This window comes from Ochotona curzoniae, unplaced genomic scaffold (genome assembly GCF_017591425.1).
Source record: "Ochotona curzoniae isolate NIBS_2020 unplaced genomic scaffold, NIBS_Ocur_1.0 patch422, whole genome shotgun sequence".
In the NCBI taxonomy this organism is placed as follows: Eukaryota; Metazoa; Chordata; class Mammalia; order Lagomorpha; family Ochotonidae; genus Ochotona; species Ochotona curzoniae.
The window spans coordinates 1047594-1070299 of record NW_024466998.1 but is presented as its reverse complement, the minus strand read 5'-3'; the positions used below and the strand labels follow the sequence as shown (position 1 = coordinate 1070299).

Below are 22706 nucleotides of genomic sequence, written 5' to 3'. Positions count from 1 at the left end.
GCTGGCACCAGCAGGTGGAGGACTAGATTATTATTCCACTGTGTTGGCCCGTGAATGGATATTTTTTTAATCTTTTTTAAAATTATTACATTTTGACAATCTTCACATAGTTAATCAGGGTAAAAAGTTTCAAGGGCTACAGGAAAGTGGGTAAGACTATTAATTTTTCCATATTGTTTCCTTCATGTTCAAAGGGGTGTATTCAGGGAGAAGGCCCACCCACCCAATTTCCCACCCTCCCCAGGTCCCGGATGTAGGGTATGCTCTGAGGTTCTTGCTCAAGTGGTTTTGATATTTCAACTGCCAATCTTGATGAATCACTGCCAATCTTGCCACTCCAAGCACTATGAGGTCCTTGAAGAATCCACTGATTGACATAGTCCATCATAGAGTCTCTGTTTGCCCCGTATTTCGCTGCCAACATATAGCTGAGATGGTTGGTTGACCTGTTCTGTCTTCTCTCTTTTCTTGGTTAGGGTTCTGAGTCCAGCATTTTGATGGGGAGATCTCCAAAGAAACTTTGTCTGAGGTGTTCTCAAACCAGATTCTTGTATGTGCTAGCAAGTACAGGACCCAGCACAGTCCATGGCCCCATCAGCTGGTGGTTGCAATTGCTAGGTTGGTTCTGTTTTCAGTCCTGACTTCCACTGGAACCAATGAGTGTTGCAGTCCAGCCTGGTTCTGCCCAGCACATACTCGGCCCTCGCATAAACAAGTGGGAGCTGCAGCCTATTTGGAGCAACCCGCAATAACCCACACCAGACCCGCCCCCTATCCTGGTTTGCCAGTATGTGTAGCAGTAATCCAGTCTGTCCCACACCCCATTCCACCCCAGCCCCTGTCCTGGTTTTCGTGCCCTCCCGTGGAAGTGGTAACCCAAGAGGGAGGAGCCCACTATTTCCCTCCCAGGCCTCTCCCACTCCCAGATTATGCACTCTCCAGATAGTTCTGTGGTTTGACTTGACAGAACTAGCCCCCAGCGCCAGCTTCTGCCAGCTGATGCTGTGGCTAAGCCAAAACAACCCTCACCCACTCTAATTTTGTTTGCACCAGTAGGAATAATCAGCCCAGCCTGGTGTTTCCCTGATCTAGTCCACATGAGGCACATAGGTGTGGTAGCTCTGCCTAGTCTGGTCTTCCCCCATCCCAGGTCATGCTCTCCAGCGGCAGTAGCTGTCCAGCAAAGGAACCCTCCCTTATTCACCTGCTGGCTCTGCCCCCTCCCTTCCTTGTTCTCAGGCTTGCTGGTTGGCGCTGTGGTCACTTCCAGTACAGGCAACCTCACCTTGGCATTCCCTATTGTGCACTAGTCTTTGTTGCTACCGAACCTGGCTTGACACACACTGTTCTGCTGCTTGGATTTGCCAGTGGATGACATGGACAGATTCAGCCTGGTCTTCCCCCAGCCCCTGCCAAATGTATGTCAGTGGGTAACTTTCCATGGCCTGTTCTGGGTTGTTTCCTATCATGTTTCTTGTGCTTACCTGCCGGGTCTGTGTCCTGCCAGAGGAGTTGCCCAGGCTCCTCCATCAGAATCAATCCCAATGCCAGGTTTCACGCTTACCAGTCCATGAGCCAGCCCTACTCAGTCCACCTCCTGTCATAGCAGGAACAGTGGCTTTTCCTGACTGGTGTTCAACCCAAACTGGTACTTGCTGTTGGATGTTTCAGCCCAGCCATGGTTTGTCCATACCCACATATGGCTCACACATGGCTCAGTAGGGGGTTGAGACCTTGCCTAGTCCATCGCACATCTATCCCGGTCCTCCAGGACACCAGAGGGTGTTGGGGTCTGGCCCGGTTCGGTGCATCCAATCCCAGTCCACACTTGTGCCAAGGGAGACTACAACTGTTTCCGATCAGAACGCAGCCCCCCCCCCCCCGTGAATGGATTTCTTTAAAACTTTATTTCATTTTTATTATAAAGGCAGATATGCAGGGAGAAAGATCTTCCATCTGTTGGCTCACTACCCAAGTGGCCACAACAGCTGGAGCTGAGCCAATCTGAAGCAAGGAGATTTTTCTTGGTCTCCCACATGATTGAAGGGCCCCAAGGCTTTGGGCCATCTTCCACTGCTTTCCTAGGCTACAAGCAGGAAGCTGGATGGGACGTGAAGCAGCTGGGACATGAACCAGCACACATAAGGACTACTGGCATATGCAAGGAGGCTATTGTGCCGGGCCATCTCCCTTGATTTTTTAAGGCACTATACCAGAAAGGGAGGAATTAGGGAGACAAGCCACCTTACCAGTCTGTGTGGATATTGGTCTCAAGTCCTTGGGTGAAAGGCAACCTGTGCATGAATAAAGTGTGGTCCACAAAGACCTGCAGAAAATGGCTGTAATGAGATTGAGCACTGCCGAGACGAAGATAAAAAGTGCGGGAAAACCCTGGAGTTTGTTCTAGCTAAAGTTGAAAGTCAGCTATTCAGCCGAGACCTCAGGAAATAACATGCTTTATAAGTAAAGACGATGTTCTAGAATAATGAGCAAGACCTAAATCTAGGGACAAAATACAAACATATCAGCCAAAGCATGCATGAAATCAAGATTCATGAGATTTTAACTGCTAGACTGAATAAAATCCAGAATGCATCATAGAAGAATCCAGACTCTGCAGAATGTAATAGTCAGGATGCCCAGCATCATAAAAATTATTAGACATGGAAAGGAGCAGAAATGCATGCACCATGCCCAGAAGGAAAGATAATGTTTCCGGTGTTGAAAGTAACAAGTAAAGAATTTAAAAGAGCTATAAATCTATGCCAGAGAAATTAAAGATAAAGATGGAGGTAATGAACACACAAATGAAAACATCAGAAGTAAAATATGAACTGTAAAACCAGAGGAAAATGAAAATTCTCATACAAAAGGTGCAGCTTACAGAGTGAAAATTTCACTATCTTTGCTTAAGGGAAGCCTGGCTACTGTAAGCAATGCAGCAGTGAATTTGAAAAGAGACTCAGAAGAATTTATTTATTTCCAGACCACATAGAAACAAGATGAAAAGAATCGTGTATATGTGATATGAGGAGAAAACATGAATTTGTCTTGTACACACGAATACACTTTCAAAAGTAACGCAAAAGCTGAACTCAAAAAGTTGATTTGAGTGCGAATTTTACAAAATCCACGCATCGCTTTTTCACAACAGAGATTTTTTTTTGTGAAATTTTTGAAGATCCCCTCATTTCTGAATAGTAGGAAATGAGGAAAGGAACATGAAGAACAGAAGATGTTTGAAGAAACAATAATTGAGTATTTCGCAAATCTGATGAAAATTGTCAAAGGGGTACTACAAGAAACTTTAGTGAATCTGAATTAGGGCAAATTCCAAGGTAAACAATCAGAAATTTAAGAGCCAAACATCTAGAAAGCAAAGATAAAGAGAAAAAAATTAGAAGAAATAAGGGACAATAGGGCATATTAAAGAGAGGTCTAACAATAGAATGCAAATTTCAAAGCATTGATGAGCAGAAAAGCAACTCACTAGAATTTCATGTCCAGTAAAAAGCTTTGAAATATTTGATGCAATATCTAATTACAGTCGGAGGAAGTTTTATTAGCAACTGAAAAAGTAATTAGACTCCTGTTCACCTCTAAATCAACTTGACGTAGTTGACACTTACTGAAGAAATATGTTAGGTTACTACAGGGATCAAATTGCTTCCTATGGCCCAAAAGATCTACAAGGCAGATCAATTGTGTCCGAGCTACTAATTTTTCATCTCTCTCCCTCTGTATCCACGGCTTTTTGCCATGTTTGTAGCTTTAGTGATCACTGATTTGTTTATATACATTATGTATAATGTATGTATCTATGCATGTATATATTTGTTTCCTAGAATGGCCTTGCTACTTTCATTGGTCAGCACAATGCAGCAGTAGTACCAGGGCCTCAGGTAGCCTTGCATGCTTTTGCTTACATTCTTGCCCCTGTCATTTCCTAGAGAAAGGCATTGTTGGGGTAGCTGGGGGGAGCTGCTCAAGGAGAGGCGAATCACGTAGAACATAATCTTTACCTTATTTTATCCCAAGCGAGGTTGTGCTAATCAGCGAGTTACCTTCCACTCTCAGCCATGAGAGCAAGCCTGGGCCACATCAACAGTTATCTGGCCAGTGTGTGGCTGACTACTAACATACCAACAGTGCAACCTAGAGCAACGGCCGCCCGCCAGACACTCGTGAGACGCACGTGTTAACTGTCACCTGTCTCTGTGTTGGTTATGCAGCATTGATGTGGCAGCAGCTGATTGGTACAATATGGCTCCTGCCTTCATCTCTGATTCATGTCCTAGAATGCCTTCTCTGACCATGGCCTACTCTACACTGATTGGCTGTATTTCAGCCTCCAGGTCTTGGTCATTTCTGGAATGTTCTTCCTGAAGACATCTGCCAGAACAAGAGCTTTAGGTTAGCTGACAACTCAATCCCTGCCTGGAGGAAGCAGCAAGCGGAGTCATGCATTTAGCCCTCCTCCTACCAGGAGGCAGTAGAACCCTACTGCTGCTCTGAGTGAAGGCTGACATACACCAGCCCAGCGAGACTTCCTAGCCAGCTTACTGGGATGTGTGAAGGATTCCATATTGAGACAACTGCTGTAAGGCTGAGGATCATGCTGTAGTCCTTTGAAATGACTAGACACTTCATATTTCCAATATAATTAGAAGGGTAGGTTGGCCAGGAGTGATGAGGGAAATGATCACCCAAATGTCAACTGACAGGCTGCCTTGCTAGGAAGAGGAGGCAAGGTGTGTAGGCTTGACAACTGCCCGTGGAGGGTGTGGTACAAGGGATGGTAAAGATGAAACAGCTTTGACTTTTTATCTTTTTTTTAAGATGTATGCATTTAAAAGGCAGAGTTACAGAGAGTGGGGAGTAGGGGAGAGAGAGAGATCTTCCTTGCTGTTTCATTTCCCAAGTAGTCTCAACAGCTAGAACTGGGCCAGGATGAAATCGGGAGCCTGGAACTCTACCCAGGGCTGCTATGTGGACGGCAGGGGCCATCTTCTGCTGCTTTCTCATGTGTGTTAGCAGGGAGCTGATTGGAAGTAGAACAGCCTGGACTCATACGTCATATCAGTATCACCAGCGTCTTAGTTTAGCTGCACACCTGGTTACCAGGTCTGGTCTTCAGCCCAGGAGGCCAAGCAGGCCTTTGGTTTAAACTTAACACATTGCTGGATTGTTGCTTTAGAAAAGTTACTTTTAATTCTTTGAACTTCAGTTTTATCATTTGCAAAATGGGGTTTATATGCTGGTTGGTCTAGCAGAGGTTCAAGTGACTTTAATCCTATATGTAACATATATAACATGTGCTCACTAAATTGTAGCTACCAACTTCCTCCACTTGCTCTTCCTCATTACTCTTCTTGCATTTTAGAGCAGGTAACAGCAGACAAGACAAATGCAAGACTCTAGTGCAATGCAGTTAATGGGGACCGGGTATACTTCAGGATGTATGAGCTTTAATTAAGCATAATCCAAACTTTCAGTGTTGATCAAAAGAAAACACAAGATTTTTCTCTGGTATATTCAAGTCACAGTGTAACTTAAAAAACAACATCATCTAATTCCAACACATTTTCCAGCCTATTATTCTATTTCTAAAATATTTGGGGCATGTAGCATAGAGAGCCGTCCTAACAGTATAGGAACAATGATGAAACAAGTAGGGGAATGTTGATGATTGCTAAAATTGAAGAGTAGTATGTGAAATTCGTTATTCTATTCTCCCAGCCATTATCAGGAATGTTTGAAAATATTCACACTAAAAATAGATTTTATTTAACGACCCCATCATCTGCTGTTTAATCTTTTCCTTTACTAAATCAACTTATATTCCAGACCTTGCAACTCCAGGTGAGGGGGAGAAAGGAGAATCAATTGCATAGACCAACAAATGCTCTGATTCTTCACCTGGAGTCTCTTCCAGGCTTCAAAGTTAGCCCAGGTTATGGTTTTCAAGAGAACTGGCAAGCAAGTCTCGTCTCCCCCTGCCTACACCCTTCATATCTGACAGACATTTTGTTGAATCCGTTCTTAGTTTTAGTCTTTCTGATGCAGAAATCCTAATCCTTTTAATCCCCGTTGCTCTGGCAGCCACTCTTTCTGCTCAGTTATTGCAGTTGCCCTTCTCAGAACTTTGCTCTGCTCTGGTCCGACTTTCTTGAGCTGCAGTGACCCGCCCTGACCCACTCAGGTTACACATAAGCATAAAGGACAGCCAGAAACAGAATTTCAATGAAGGAACTATGGAAAGTAAATGAAAACAGGATTTAAACAGTAAGAGAAATCAGAGACACACATAAAGTGTATAAAGATCAATCTGGGTTAGAAAAGACAAAAATTATCCTCATTGTAACAGTTGGCAGATTAAAGTTTGGAGAATAGTGATTTTTTTTTAAAAAAAGGATTAAATAAATTCTATTACTTCTAAGCTCTAAACTGCAAATGGTGCCCATCCTATGTATAATAAAACTGACTGCATCACCAAGGCCAGTGAGCCGATCTCAAGCCCTGTCTCCCACCACATCCCCTCTCACCTTCCTTGTTCGGCCCCAGCTACACTGACTTCCTTTCTGCTCTTGGGCACAACTGCCCCCCCCATCTGAGTCCAGGGCCTTCATCCTCGCTGTACTATTTTTTTTTTTTTAAAGATTTATTTTTATTATTTTTTCATTGGAATGGCGGATATACAGAGAGGAGAGACAGAGAGGAAGATCTTCCGTCCGATGAGCGCAACGGGCCGATACTATGCCAATCCGAAGCCAGGAGCCTCTTCCGGGTCTCCCACGCGGGTGCAGGGTCCCAAAGCCTTGGGCCGTCCTCGACTGCTTTCCCAGGCCACAAGCAGGGAGCTGGAAGGGAAGCGGGGCTGCCGGGATTAGAACCGGCGCCCACAGGGGATCCCGGGCGTGCAAGGCGAGGACCTTTAACCACTTGCGCCACCGCGCCGGGCCCCTCGCTGTACTATTTACCTGCACCATTCTTTCCACCCCTCTCCCACCGGCCCCCAGCCAATTCCCATTCCCATGCTTCTGTGCTTCACTCAGCCGCTTGGTTAAATGTCACTTCTTCAGAGAAGAAGTGTCTGCATCAGCCAGTGCAGGTCTTTCCCCTTTGTTCTCCTCTGCTTGTCAGCTGCGCTGCACTGTTACTTCTTCCTGCACTTAGAGGATGTGAGGTTTCTTTCTTTTGTTTTTAAAATGCGAATTCTCCATTTACATATGTACGCTCCGTGAGAGAGACTGTGAACTGGTAACTGCTGACTCTTCTTCACATCTCGCTTTGTACCTGACGATGGGTACCAGTCATGATTTTTGTGCATGCATGCTTGCCGGTTGCTAGTAGAAACTCTTAAATGAACGGGTCTGAGTTCAAATGCTACTGCTTCCTCCTGTGGCTGATGGTCAAGCTGATTCCACGATTCTGTGGTCCCTGGATTTGTGAGGCAAGGTAGAAGCAGGAGTCCCCTGGGATTAGCTTGGAAATGCTGCTAGCTAATTCATACAAAGCGCTTGGAACACAAGCAAGAGCGACAGCCAGTGTTAAACAAGTATTAAGTCGATTGTACAACATGGCGAAGGGGCAGGGAGAAGCAGCACAGGAAGCCTTTCTTGAGCAGGAAGAATTTTCTTTGAAAAGGTAAGTTTGGTACTGTGGGGATTCTCATCTACTCTGCCAAGATGTGGTCCAAGCACAAGGAATCCACCTGCCAATGAGAAGGGTAACTGCCTGTGGCGGGCAGGGGGAGGATTGGTGGGTTCTGTCTTTTCAAGGTTAAGGGACATAATAATAATAATAATAATAATACAGCTGCCATACTCACCATTTCTCAGTGCAGCACGTTTGCTCAGAGTATGTGTTTAAAATTTAATACCTTCATCTGGGATATACTCTCAAGTTTTTGTGCCTGGTACAGGTAAATGATAAAATCATTCACATTTTCAAGGTATTAAAAAAGCAAAAAGGGAAATTGTGACATTGCTAGTTAGTTATAGCTACAAGTTAGTAGTAGTAGTTACTTGACTCTTCACGAAAAGGAAATTCCTTTAACAATGCACACAGATTACTGTATACATTTATTCTGGATTTTCAGAGCACTTTATCGCTGGTAATGCCAGTAGCTACCTATGAAATGGTGAGCTTTTGGTAAGGAAGAATAAAGTCTCTTTCTGAGGTTGATTAGTACAAAGATGATCCTCTGTATAAAGTAATGCAAGCCAAAAAACATGGAAGTCCACCTAAGATTTAGTTATGCTCAATAGACCAACCGAGTGGTAGTTGATGACAGGTGTCGGCAGCCAAAATAAGGACAGGGAGATTCTTGACAAGTTGGAAAGTACCAGAAAAACTGTCCATGTCAAGTCACAGAGACATCACAGCTTGTAGCTTCTGGTTGAAGCCCACTATTTCCTGTTCTTGACACCGCGGGCAAGAATTCTTTGAAGGTGCGGAGCAAACATCTTTCTAAAAATGTGACTTCTTCGGTAGTTAAACGTTAGAGTGAATTAGAACACTTACAGAATTCTTCTTCCAAATAAAATTATGTTTCAAGCAGTAGCAGTTGAGTAGGGACCTTGTAGGTCACGCTTATTACTTAACATCTAGGTGGCTCCTTCTGTGACCGCTGGAGAAGTCCTAAGTGAAAAACTCCTGGTAAGACACAGTGACCTGCCAAATGCTGAACTGCTCAAGGAGGCCATATGATTCTTCTCTCGCAGGTTCTGAATTTCGTGTGTTGGGGGGCATCTCTTCGCTCTGTCCTGGAAAGCTTGTTAGAGGTGTACTTCGGTGAGCAGAGTGGTCCTCACCTGCTTAGTCGTCATTTTGGTTACCCCCGCTTGACTTTTTGCTTCTTTTTTTTCTTACTGCATTTACAATTTCTTTCAAAATATTTTCTTAGTATTTTTTAAAATTGAATGGTGTAAGCTGCCTCAAATCCTCCATAAAATGAAATGGATTTAGCTTAATTAAAATCCGGCGATTTCATTAACATAATCCCTTTGACTGTCATTGTAGCCTAGGGAGGTTGATGCTATTAGAATTTATGTTTTACACATAGGGGAACTTAAAAAGGTACAAAACTTGCCCGAGACCCATATCTTCACATTATTTCCACTAGCTTGTGATACGTGACCCCATTTCTCCAACCAAAAAAACAGTATATTTTCTTACTGTAATATCTTTTAGAATGAGTTATTACTGAAATCACAATGTTGGACTTTGTTGTAAAGTATCACATGAATGAGCTAACATAAAATACTTTCAAATTGCAAAAGGAAGGCATGAGGCTAGTGGGACAGTTTTATAAGAATTATATGTGATTGTAAAATTTTAGGCAGTTGGGGAAGACAGAAGTTTCTTTGATCAATTTTCTCATTCTGGGTATTTTTTTTTTTTTGGCTTTAAATAAAAGGTATATGAGAAGGATAAAAGTTACATACAAGTTTTGCTCAGTGGTACGAGAATGGATTATTTGACCTAGACAAGATGAGGATGTTTTAAACATGTACTCATTACACATGCCACTGTAAGGAGTCAGCAGAATGGCTCTACGCTCCGAGTGACCCAGTCAGGCTCAGTCACGCAGTAAGACGCATTTCCTGGGCAGCTTGCCGATGGAACACGTGTGACCAAAATGCTCACAGATCCTGAGAGCCAGGACCATCACCAACTTCACTTTCCACTACAGAACTCAGACTCTTTCCTTCTTCATATCTAACACTAAGCCAGGAGAATGGTGTTTTATCCAGAAACCCTAACCAGCTGCTTTGTGGATGGCACAACAGGGAAAACCTGCGGAGTTAAAGAGGCGGATCCTCTGTGAACCCAAATATAGCCATAACACAACCCACTGAGCATCACCAGTGGTTTACACTAGTACTCTATCATCAGTTCCCATTTTGAATTTCAGCACAAGGTGTAAAGTTTCTATACACTTGGTGGTGGTAAGTACTTGAATTAAAAACGACTGCGAAATTGCCAGCGATGCTCTACTTTGATGTCAGATTCAAGTCCACAGTTTGCAGGATACGATTTCCTAACTGAGGGGACAACTTACTGGTCTCAATGACAGTCCCCAAAGGATGTTCAGGTCTCTGTGGATAATCATTTCCCAGTCCTCAGGAATGGACCCCTAGACCGTTTCATTTTCTTTTTCCTGTCTCAACATTTCTACGCACCTTGACCTGATGAATGAGAAGCCAGGCAGGAGCAGTTGGTCCATTTGTTGTGTGCTCAACCTGCTTTGGAGACCCTTTGCTGAGATCATCCAGCTAGCAATTTTCTGGGTAGGACACTGAAGCCTGCAGTGCCTTATTCTAAGAGGCATGGTTCAGTTCCTACCTTGGGAAGTTTCCAGGGGCCACACTGCCAAGGGATGGGCTGCAAGTATATACTAGTTCTAAGAATTTTGTCACAGTGATCAAAACTGAATTTCTGTATATTTCAGTGTCATGTGCTTTGTTGTATCAGCACAGACAGCCCTGTTGGGAAAGAACTTCTTGACCACATGCTGAACAAGCATACAATATTGTCTGGAATGGAACAGGTCGTATCTCTACACTGCAGACATTGGCTTCTTCCACTTGCCTGGTGTGAGGGGGGCTCCTCCTTCAGATTGTCATCCAAGTCCACACCAACTCTGCCAAAAAGAACAGAGAACTGGTAAATACTCACTGTAGAAGGGATAGGATAGTCTAGTTTGTTGGATCACCTGGCCCCAACAGGATGTGCATTTGAGAAAAGACTTGGAGAAGAAATTAAAAGAACCTCAAGTGGAGTCCTGCCCTGATGGAAACGCACACCCTGGGCTCAGCTCAGTGGAGGGAGCCAAGCACCAACAGCAATTCCTCATTCCTGCGTTGCCCAACAGAAACAGTGCCCTGGGAATCTGGGATGGGAGCCATCGGGAAAAAGAGCTTCATAGCCCCTGAAGCTGGGATCCTGAAGGAAAGGGGACATGGTACCCCAAAAGGGCCCACAGACCGAACAACCTCTAAGTTGTGGGTGGCCAGCCTGAGCCAGGGTTCCCTGAGAGAGCATGAAACCTTTTTTCAGATGCTCACGGGTTGCTCATAGGGTGGACAGTCATGAGGCCTGAGGCTTATGCAATCTGGGGGTGGCTGGGTGGCTCTTACCGGAAAGGAACAGCAAAAGTGCAAGTACAAAATCAGGAGTAAAAGTGACTGTTCAGAAGAGCCAAAAGCTACATGTTTTTACAAGTTGGTCAAACCTAGGAAAAACGTGTGGGGTTTGCATTCAGGGGCTGACACAACTGTAGAATGACTTTTTCCTCCCTAATTTTTATCTGTATTCTTGGGTTCTCTGTCTAATACTGGTTAGTGACAATGGGAAGATGTGGGAGTTCGTCGTGTCGCAAGGCTGAGATCCATGTAAAGTGACTTCCTTACACCGACACCGGAGCTCTGCATGTGGCACTGCTGAAGGCAGCACCCTCAGTGGCAGAATTTCTGCCAGGTTCCATTTCAGGCCGTTTCTACCAACAACACACAGTGTACCCACCACTGTGCCCACTTTGTTCCTGGGTTTATACCAAACTTCCCTTTTGATGCAGCATCAGTCAGAACTGAATTTTGCACATGTCAAGCCTGGGAGAATTTTCCAGAATCACCTCTAGGCGAGTGTATTTTGAATTTTGCTCGTCCTCCACTATCCAGAGACTTGGGATGCCACATTCCCAGGGACACGTTGGTATGTACGCCAGGCTATGCATGATTCCCGGGATGGCCAACAGTGACTGTGGCACACACAAATGTGCCCTATCCCCTCCAAACTCAGTGCAGTCCTCATTCAATTTCCCCTTAGCTGAAGTCTTTCCAGTTGCCCACAGCCATCTGACCAGAGAAGAAAGTAAGAGAGGAAGCTGTAACGGAAAAAAACAACAGTTGAATGCAGCTATGTTTAAAAAAATATTCCTTTTGCAAATCTTACAAAAACATAGGACCCTGGGAACATAGCACCGGGGCTCTTCCCAGGGCTCTGGAGGGGTCTGAGCAAATGAGAGGCCCTCAAGGCTGAACTTCCTGTCCTGCCCACCTCTGCGTGGGGGCAGGGAGGTGGGGTGGAGGACGGCCTGCCTGTTTTCTAGTTTCCAGGCAGCCTTTCCTATGAAGGTACCTTTACCAGGCTGTTGCATCTTGCAAGCCCTAGCTCTCTCACATACACACCCCCTGTAAGAGCTTGCCCTGGGACTGTTCTCTGGATGAGCATTACCCCCCCGCCCCCCAGTGAGGCACAGTGAGCCTGTGACAGGAGAACTGAAAGAGGGAAGAGGAGGCTTGCTTAAAACACCTTGCATTCTTAACAAATTGATGTCCTTTGGGTGAAGGGCTGCATCCCTGACTGGTGGCTTCATGTGTCTGGCCCCAGAGCAAAATGTAAAGCTCTCTGCAACACTGGCCTGCAGGTACCTGGAAAGATCTCCAAGAGGACTAGTCCTGGATTTGATCCTTTTCCAGGGGCAGGAAGGGAGGGAGCAGAAGAGGGGAAGGGAAAGTGGAAGGCAGAGGAGGCTGGAGGCAGGGAGGTGAGGGGGGATGATTGCAGAGGAGGTGGGAATAAAAGAACAGTAAGTTCATGTCCCCATTCCTCCCTGCCCGAGTGTGCTCAGCAGTGACCTCCGGTGCAGGTGGGTCTGAGTCCAACAGCGGCCAACAGGGCCTGCACAGGTGCAACCACTCCATTAATGCTCACACAGACACTGGGAGCCTCCAGGAGGCTTTATCCCTGGATGAACCCAGAGCCTCCAGTCTGGAGGACCGGTGGGTGTCCAGACCAGCAGATTTGAACTGTAACTTCCTTTGCTGCATCAGCTCTGGGTCCTTTTCCAGTTCTCTGTCTAGAAGCCTGGAGAGAACAGAGAGAACCTGTATCTGAAGTTGGAGGCAGGACAGAGCTATCCTTTGCTTCTGAAGCCCTCTGCCCCACAGCCCCTGGAGGAGATGTTATAGGTGTGACGGATCTGGGCAGCCAAGTGGACTCGGGTGTGATGTCATGGCTGACGCGCTCCAGTTTTCTATGTGTTACGGCATTGCCTGGCTGGGCTGAGAGCAAGGCCTCTCTTGCTCCACCCGTGTCCTGTCTGTGGGCAGCTGAGGATCTGCCCTGGGGTCAGTCCAGAGCAGAACGGAGAATTTCCTCCTGGGGTGTCATGGCCAGCCCTTGCCTTCCCATGGCATACAACGTGGGAGGCTTCATGACAATAGAATCAAATAATTATTAGAATTGAAGTGCCACAATGCGAGGGCTTGTGATTGTAGCTACTAGAATGCCAATCTTACTGAAGGAGGTTGCTGGGCTCCCTGTCTCTATTGTTAGCCTGTGGGCCTCTTTAACACTGCCCTAAGTGGTCCGTGTATTCTTGTGTCTTCTATGTTGACTGATGTGATTTTGTGTCTATAGACAATGCATCATTGTAGTGTTGTACCATCTCCCTTCTTTTAGTTTATAGCCTGAAAATCATAATCTGAAAGCCAGTTTTAGTTATTTTTTGTATTTAGATTAAATATATAGAAGTACATCTAAAATGTAATCCAGACACATCAGAAAGGCATGTAATAATGCATGCGTTTCTTTATCTTCCCATGAATGCTGCAAGCCCACTGCCCACAGCTCACAGCTCACAGCCTCTGAGGCTGAGTTTCTGCCTTTCTCAAGTGTTAACCACACTGAGGTGGACATGTACCGGTATTTTCACGCCATGTCCCCAGGATGGCATAGCCATGCCAGCTGCCTCTGTATCTTATTCAAGAAAGCATGTCAGCTCCAAAGCAACATTATTGCAGAGTTAGCCACAAAGCTACTCACTTTTGTGCACAAAAGATTACTTACGCAGAATAGATTTTGAAGAGGTTATTTGAAAGAAGACATGGTATCATCACAATTTGTAGCATCACAGCTGCCCAGGTGAAAGCTCAGGGATGTAGGATGAGGACCCAGGACCTCAGGTGACAGGCAAGGCTCTATAGCACCTCTCCCTCGGTCTTACGCTCTGCTTTTGGCTCTTCTTACTGGACACCAGGTCTGGTAACTGGATTTATCCCAGGCCCCGCTGCTGACTCTGAGCTCTGGTCATGCTTTGTTCCACTAGTACCTGCCTCCTTCATGGAATACTCCTCCTCCCTCCAAATTCTAGGCTGCCTATGCCCTCTGGGCAACTATGGTACCCTGTCATTTTCCGTGAATTTCCACTCACTGCCCCTACTCTACTGATCACTGTCTTAGCTCATCCACCATGAACCCTTCCTGGGTCTCCTCCGTCATGTAAGCTGGACTGAATAGCTGTATGCTGCCAGCTCTATTGTGTGTCCTGGGAGAACTCCCACCATGGGCATCTGTGGTTACCTGCTCCAGTTATTGCTACCCTGTCCAGCCCTTTGTTCTTCTGTCTAGGTATACACAACTATGCAAGGTACACCACCATACTGTATTATGTGTCAACCTCAGCTGGATTCTCAGGGCTTCAGGAAAACCTTGCCTGCTGACATCTTGGAGACACCCAATTGCTAAGAGGGCAGTCTGGACTCTGACAACCTGGGCTGAGAAACAGGGTTCTGTTTCTCAATTGTTGTGTGATCTGGATCACTCATGGGGTCACGCTCTTAGTGTCTTTACAAGCATGGATACTAAGAGACCTTCTTCACAGGATTGTAGCGAGGCATAGAAGAGAAGATATTTGCAAAATATTTCGCTTAGGACCCAATACTTGGCGATTTCATGGAATGCTAGCAGGTGTTGTCAATTCTAAAACTTTGGCTATAGGGCCTGGCATGGTGGCGCAAGTGGTTAAGGTCCTTGCCTTGCACGCCCAGGATCCCATATGGGTGCCGGTTCTATCCCAGCGGCCCCGCTTCCCTTCCAGCTCCCTGCCTGTGGCCTGGGAAAGCAGTCGAGGACAGCCCAAAGCTTTGGGACCCTGCACTGCATGGGAGACCCGGAAGAGGCTCCTGGCTTCTGATCGGCATAGCACCGGCCATTGCGCTCACTTGGGGAATGAATCATCGGACGGAAGATCTTCCTCTCTGTCTCTCCTCTCTGTATATCCGCCTTTCCAGTAAAAAAAAAAAATAATAAAAATAAATCTTTAAAACTTTGGCTATAATCCATACATTTTAATCAGTTGTGCCAAAGTTCAGTTCTGCTGTGCCCACTAATGTCAGAAATAAATCCTCATAGTCTCTGCATGGTTCTGCACTGGGCACCTCTGGCTCACCTCACAGCTGAGCCACAGGGACTGGCCTGTGCCCCGCAGGAATCTCCATTCCCCTACTCAGCCATTGCTTCTACTGCGGGGCGGGTAAGCTCCTGGATGGGGATTTATTCATGATTTGTTAATAGACTTGGGCCTAAGAAAGCAACAAACAAGGAAATAAGATGTGTGAGATGAAAGAAAGGAAGAAAAACAGAACTGGGCTGAACGAAAAGAGGACAATAAAAAGGAAGACAGGAAAAAGAAAGGAAATGTGATGATAACTAAGAAAACTGGTTAGAATTTTATGTCATGTTTTGCATTCTTGTTGTACCTTTCACTTTTAAGCAAGTCAAGAGCTGCCTCTGTGGTATTCAAATGGAAATGAAAAGGAGCTTCGCACATATTCCCAGCTGTGCCCTTGAACGTCTCATTCGGGTTCCTCATTTACACTGAGCATCCTAGCTCCATTTGCCGAGTGAAACGCATCTCTTGTGTACCATAATGCAACCCCTTTCCTGGTGTATCTCCATTCTTTGGAACGTTTTATTATGACATATTAAAATCCCGGGATGCTCCCATATCCAATCACTGCCAAATAGAATGCTCTGAAGTGCTTTTGTCAGTTCCTTACCTTTCTTCCCCTCTAAGAAAAACTCAGTGGTATGAAACTTGACTAAAGGCTCACTTTTCCCATTAAAGCCAACAAAACCCATTCTGATTCTTATCAGCAATCCAGGCAAGTAGTGAAATATCACAAGGTCTTAGTTTCATTGTGTGAGCTGCATTCATCCTAAGTGTGGTTTTGATTTTTTTTTTTTTTTTTTTTTGAGATCCTTGCCATTGGGGGTTGGCTGGTGAGGAGGAGAAATCATTTCCTTCAGGATCTGTATTTGATAACCAATGTAAAAAAAATGACATTTTTATTAGGGAAAGAGTGACTTGATATTGAGCACATAAATACACCTTGACAAGGGAGGAGTCTGAGACAGTGCTGAGCTTTGGGAACTATTATATAGCCATTAGATTACATGGCATAAAATCTCGTAACTGTCACACGATATGATTTGACTAAGGATTACAGAAGCTTGTGTATAGCCCAAACTAATCTAATCCGGTTAGTAAGTCATATAGTTTACATTTATTTGGCGAAAACAAGAAAATGAACTAACTCAAAGAGGTGGGGAAAGTCATGCTAGTTCATTTTGTTTTTTCACCGTGGCGGAGTTGTTAAGGCTTTGAACCCTAGAGTCAGGGCCCATGCGTTCAAGTCTCATTTCTATCATTTACTACATTTTAAACTCAGAGACAAATTAAGTTCTGTAAATATCAGTGAGCAGGAATGAGCATCCCTGCTGGAGTAGGGTGCCCAACTGTCTTGAACTAATGAAACTGTCCAAGTCTTCTCCAGTTTCCATGAGTACAAATCCTCGGTCCACTGAGCGTGGCCTTGAAGAGCCATTACTGCTCTTCTGTAGTTTAGACTTTACTTCCCAGTAAGAAACTCCACTTCATACAAGAAAACAGCCCAAACTCAAAAGGTGCTGCAGGGCTGATTTGTCTCGAGTTGGTAGCAACGTGGAAAGCTGACATTGCCACATTCACCACACGAAAGGTCAGTCCCTGCAGGCCCTGAACTGCAGCTGCACCTGCAGACACTTCCCACACAGGTTCTCCTGCTTCAATCTACTTAGTCGCAGGAGGAAACCACTCAGACCCCCTGACTGGAAGTCCCCAAACATCCCAGTACATTCCTCTTCTCCAATCTATAGGCAGACTGTTAGGGACCAACCATTGTCCGCTCCCACCCCCATGAGCACATCTCTGAGATTCATCCCTTTTTCCCCATCACCACTGTCTTAATGTGAAGGCCAATGGACTCAGTTGGACCATTGCAGTGGTCTCCTGAGTGCTCTATGTACCTTCTGTTTCTTGATGTCATATTATACATGCTCCAGTGACATTTGCTTTTCTCCTATAACTATAGAGCTGGAACACATTCCATGAAACCTTGCTGGACTGATTTTTAACAAGTTCTGGTCTCTCTTAAATTCTGTGTTGACAAAAGTTTACCTGACATATTAAATGATTCACGATAGTCAAATGGCATTATTTTTCGGGGTTACACTAGTGGGTCTTGGTTAGTTGATCCTATCACTCACCTTGTGTAACTATTTCCCTTTATCTTTTTTTTTTTAAAGATTTCTTCTATTTTTATTGGAAAGGTGGATATACAGAGAGGAGAGACAGAGAGGAAGATCTTCCATCCGATGACTCACTCCCCAAGTGAGCGCAACGGGCCGATGCTATGCCGATCTGAAGCCAGGAGCCTCTTCCGGGTCTCCCACACAGGTGCAGGGTCCCAAAGCTTTGGGCCATCCTCGACTGCTTTCCCGGGCCACAGGCAGGGAGCTGGAAGGGAAGCGGGGCCACTGGGATTAGAACCGGCGCCCATATGGGATCCCGGGTGTGCAAGAGGACCTTAACCACTGCGCCATCACGCCGGGGCCCTATTTCCCTTTATCTTAAAAGGAAGAAATTAGCAGTAAATTTCCCTCTTGTGGATAATGCATGTAAGGAGTCCATTATAGAGCTTGATATCAAGAAAGTGTTTATAAACAGTATCTGCTGCTGTTATGTTTGGTTTGTTGATAAGGTTGTCTTTGCTATTAAACCTTCTGAATTCAGATTTAGCTGCAGAGGCCAGTATTGAGGCTTGGTTAACTACGCTGTTGCTTGTGAGGCAGGCATTTCATACAGGTGTTGGTTCAAGACCTGGCTGCTCCACTTCCAACCCAGCTCCTTGCTAATACACCCAGGAAAACAACAGCAGATATCTCATGTGCTCCCATGTGCTCGCAATCCACATGGGAGATTCAGAAGAAGCTGTAAGCTCCTGGATTTAGTCTGAAGCAACCCTGGCCTTTGAGGTCATTTGGGGAGTGAGCCAGCAGATGGAAGATTCTCTCTTTTTCTCTCTGTCTCTCTTTCTGTATAAATATACCTATCAAATAAATCTTTTTTTTTCTTTAAAGTTTAGCATTTAGTTTGTGCATACATCTCCAGTAAAACAGTTCTGTCTCAACCTTCCTCAGATGTCCTAGAGGCAGAGTGTCCCGGTGTTTCTGACTCCAGGGGTGTGTGTTTACAAGGGAGGTTTAGGAATGCAGCGTTCGAGAGGAGGAGGTGCACTCTGGCTGCACAAGCAAGCTGCACGGCTGGTGTTTACATGTGTCTAGGAATGTAGAGACACATCTGGGAACGCAGAAGTATGCTGAAAATGTTATGTTCTTTGAACGATAAACATCAGTAAACAAGCGCATGTCAGAGGCACAAATGCACATCTACATCCTGTCCTTAATGTTTGGCAACATTTCCCTGAAGTCCAGAGTGCTTACAGATGCCAGACTGCAGATAAGAGCCTGTTGGAGACGATGTTGAGCAGCATGTGGTCTTGTGCCCAAGATGCTGCTGAAGATGCCTGGGCCCCTTGTCTGACCGCTGTGCTTTGACTGACTCCATCCCTGATCCTGCTTCCCTTCAGTGCAGACCCTATGAGGCAAGGACAACGACTCAGGTAGTTGGGGTCCTGCCACCCCCCATGGGAGACCTGGTGGAGTTCCAGACTCTGGACTTGATCACGGCACAGCCCATCACCGTGGGCGTTTGATCAGAGTGAGCCAAAGGATAGGTGCTCTCTCTGTGTTTGCCTCTAAAACAAATTAAAAATGAATTTAGAAACTGTGTTGACAATGCATGCTAATTCCTTTTGACCTAAGCTGCTAGAACACTGACACCCTTTGGTGCTAAGACAGATGTAGACGTTTATCAAGGTATCTGGCCTTTGTTCCCTGAGGCTTCACTCTGGGTGCCCTGTCTGTGTAATTAGGGATTCAACAAAGCTAAATGCACACCCCCCAAAAAGTCTACACTTTCTCCAACTGGATTAGCTTGTCTAGTGTGGTACCAGTCTTCTCGATGTCAGAATGAACATGTTGTACTAGGGGAAAAAGAAGGACATTTCATTACTGAATATAAAGTAGTTGTAGAAGCATGTTTTATTTGTTGGTGTGAAATCAAAAGTGGTTGAAAAATGCATCCCAGCCTGTCAGGTGTCTGGGTGAGAAATGGAAAACTTAAAACCTGAAAAACCACTGTGGTTTCCTCACAATCAACCAAATAGAATATTATGAAATGGCCTGAAGCACATTTCCTATGGCCCTGAAAACCATCCCAAGCTTCAAGGCTCTCCAGGTAGAGTTGGGACCCAGACCCCACTTTCCACTAAAGACCACGCGTGGTGTGCAAGGTGGGTGGCGAACATTCTCAAAGCGAGCTTGTGTTGCTGTTCTCTGATGTATTCAGGCCTGTCTGGGAAGCCTGCGAGGGAAGAGGCCTGGGTGGAAATGCGTTCTCTTAAGAGAGGCCAAGAGCAAATTCTCCTCATAAAAATCAATAAAAATAAAAAAAAATGGACTAAGACAAAAGGGGCAAATACAGTAGGGAAGGTATATTTGGGGACATTAAACCTCCTCTATTCAATAATTCAGGAGAATGGTTGATTCAACTAAAGTAAAAGATGGCCGGGAGAGATTAACATGGAGTCACGTCTTGGAAAGAATTCTTAAAGGAGTTCTAGCAATGCTTTGCAGAATTGGCTTATGTTTACTCACAAAACAAAGCAGGTGCAAGGGAAAAATCCTGCTGGTTGGTTCTGAAATCCCCATTCAAGTAGGCTTTAACCCGAGAGTAGGTAGTCTACATGATGCTTTGAGAAGGTTACCTCCCCAACTCATGAGCTTGTAGGCCAATGAGGCAAGGATTTAAGCTGATATTCACGCAAGTTTCAAGTAGTGAATGTAAATTTCCTAAGAGCTGGGAAGAAGGAAGAGCAAAAACTCCCAGGTCACCAAAGGTATTGAGAGATGGCAGCATGGCACACAGGTGTAAGAGAAGCAGAGGGCACGAAGGCCAGCAGAAACACACAACTAAAACAGTAACAGCTACCACTTGGTAATAGTCACATGTCACATAAAGCATATGGGGCTTGGAAAGAGGACATGAAGTCTTTATAACACCATGCGTTTTAGCAATTACAACAGCAACAAAAAGAAAGATTTAGATTCCATTTCTTTGAGCTAGTCATTAAAAAGCACTTGCAACTGGGATCTGCGATAATTGAGCAGCCGTGGATCTGTCACCGCTGGCCATCCATCATCCTGCAGTCAGTACAGCAATGGGAGCTATGTGGACTTCACATTTACACAAACAGCCAAAGAAGATTGTCGCACCAATGCTAATATACCACTAGCACTGAAATGAAAAGGGCATTGGGAGAAACAATGGTTGCTCAAACCATTACTTAAGCCAGCACTTGGAAGTAGATTGTGAGGCATAATCTCTATAAGTGAATGACAGAAATTTTATTTTCCTATGTGGAGGTTAAGACTTTATTGTCTTCAGTCTGGCACAGTAGCCTAGTGGTTAAAGTCCTTGCCTTGCAAGTGCCTGGATCTCATGTAGGTGCCAGTTCTAATCCCGGCTGCCCTACTTTCCATCCAGCTCCCTGCCTGTGGCCTGCGAAAGCAGTCAAGGACTGCTCAAAGCCTTGGAACCCTGCACCTCTGTGGGAGAACCAGAAGAGGCTCCTGGCTCTTGGCTTTGGATCTGCGCAGCTCCAATCATTGCGTTCACTTGGGGAGTGAATCATCGGATGGAAGATCTTCCTCTCTGTCTCTCCTCCTCTCTGTATATCTGACTTTCCAATAAAAATAAATTTAAAAAATAAGACTTTATAATCTTATGGAGGTTAAGATCTATGATCCATTAGTATCTACTACCCAGGGTTGAGATATAATCACTTTTAAATGAAAGAGCTTCATCTCTAATCCTTGAAGACAGCTTGGAGAAATACAAACCTTGGAGCTGGTGTTTTGGTGCAATGGTTAAGATGATCTTGACCCTGGCATTCCATATTGGAATGTGGGTTTGAATCCTGGCTCCTCTGCCTCCTAACAAGTTTCCTGCTATTGTGCTTATGAACATACCAGAAGATGCCCCAAGTACTTGGCCCCTACCACCCACGTGGGAGACCCGGATGGAACTTCTAACTCCTGCCTTTGATCTGGCCAGTATGAGCCACTTGGGGAGCGAATCAGTGGGTGGAAGAGCTCTCTCTCTCTCTACCTCTCCTCGCCTCTCCCCTACTCACCTGAGTGTAATTCCCAATTTCAAAGTAATGAAACAAATATTTGTTTTAAAGAGAGAAATGCCAGCTTTAGCACATAACTTTTCCTTTAGCTAAAAATGAATACGTATCTTAATTTTAACGGGCAATTGACAAGAAGAGATAATAGGCAAACTAGGAAACCCCACAATCCATCAAAAGAGAAGACTCTACTTTTGGTTTCTTGCTGAGAAGAATTAAAGTCAATTACTAGAGGAATCATGTTTTTCCCCTTGGCCAATCTATTAATCTATTAACTATTAATCTATTATCTATTAACATGCTATTAACTATAGGGCATATGCTTGCAGGCACCACTGTAAAACTGCAGTGATGTTTAAAGAGTGAAAGATTTCAGAACCAGTGGTTTAGAATCAAGAAAGTGAATTGAGAACTGATGAAAACATGACTGAGAGGAAGTTTTCAGAGCTGAGATGAAGAAGGGAGGATGAGAGGAGTGGGTAAAAAAAATCTGCTGTAAAACAAGTTCTCAAATGACCATGGAGACTAGAGGAAATGCACAGCTGGGAACAAAATTAGCATCCATTTTGCAGAAAATGGAATAGCGAGAGGTAAGTGGAAGCACACAGCTAATGCAACATTCAGGCATTCTCTAGCTATCATTCCTGTAGATCAGAATGACAGCCACCAAAAACTGTTACAAATGAACTGGCGTTTTTCCTGACACCACGCTGTCTAAAAGTGAATGGCAGGACAGGTGGAGAGTTTCATTCATTCTCTGCTGTCTTTCTTCATTCATTCATCAAGTTATGGTTGAGGACGTATTAAGACCACTATTGCATGCTAGGTATTGAAGCAGATATGAAAAATGTATTAAACTCAGATTCATCTTAGAAGCACTTACACCAAATGCCATCAAATCTGAGTTGTCATCAGTCATAAGCATGACATTAATTTGTGTCGAAGAAGAAAAAAATTCTGCTAATGATATTAATGACACCATTGATTATAAGACACTTTGTGTCTTTGGAAATGTTAAGAAGTGCAAAAACAATGTAGTTGAAAATAATGACACGTCCTTCCCTGAAGTAATCAAGAACCAGAGCTCAATAATAATATCAGATCATGAAACAGAACAGACTCTGCATATTTCATGTACAACTAGCATATTATATTTGACTTTGGGGGGGAATCTTAATAAAATATTCTTTATGTGGGTACAGACCAAGAGGTAATTCATCTCTCTAACTCTATTGCAATAACCCTAATGCGCAGAGGCAAATCAGCACCAGGACCAGAGGGAGG

The 22706-nt window shown here is 44.7% G+C and overlaps 1 protein-coding gene across 1 annotated transcript in view; it reads right to left on the bottom strand.

The window, feature by feature from the left end:
* Nucleotides 1-22706, bottom strand: part of LOC121167675 (sodium/hydrogen exchanger 9-like) — a 557393-nt gene that overhangs the window by 106419 nt on the left and 428268 nt on the right. Inside the window, exon 13 of the mRNA XM_040997226.1 lies at nucleotides 10597-10648. Coding sequence (XP_040853160.1) covers nucleotides 10597-10648 — 52 coding nt within the window. The remainder of the gene's footprint in view (nucleotides 1-10596; nucleotides 10649-22706) is intronic.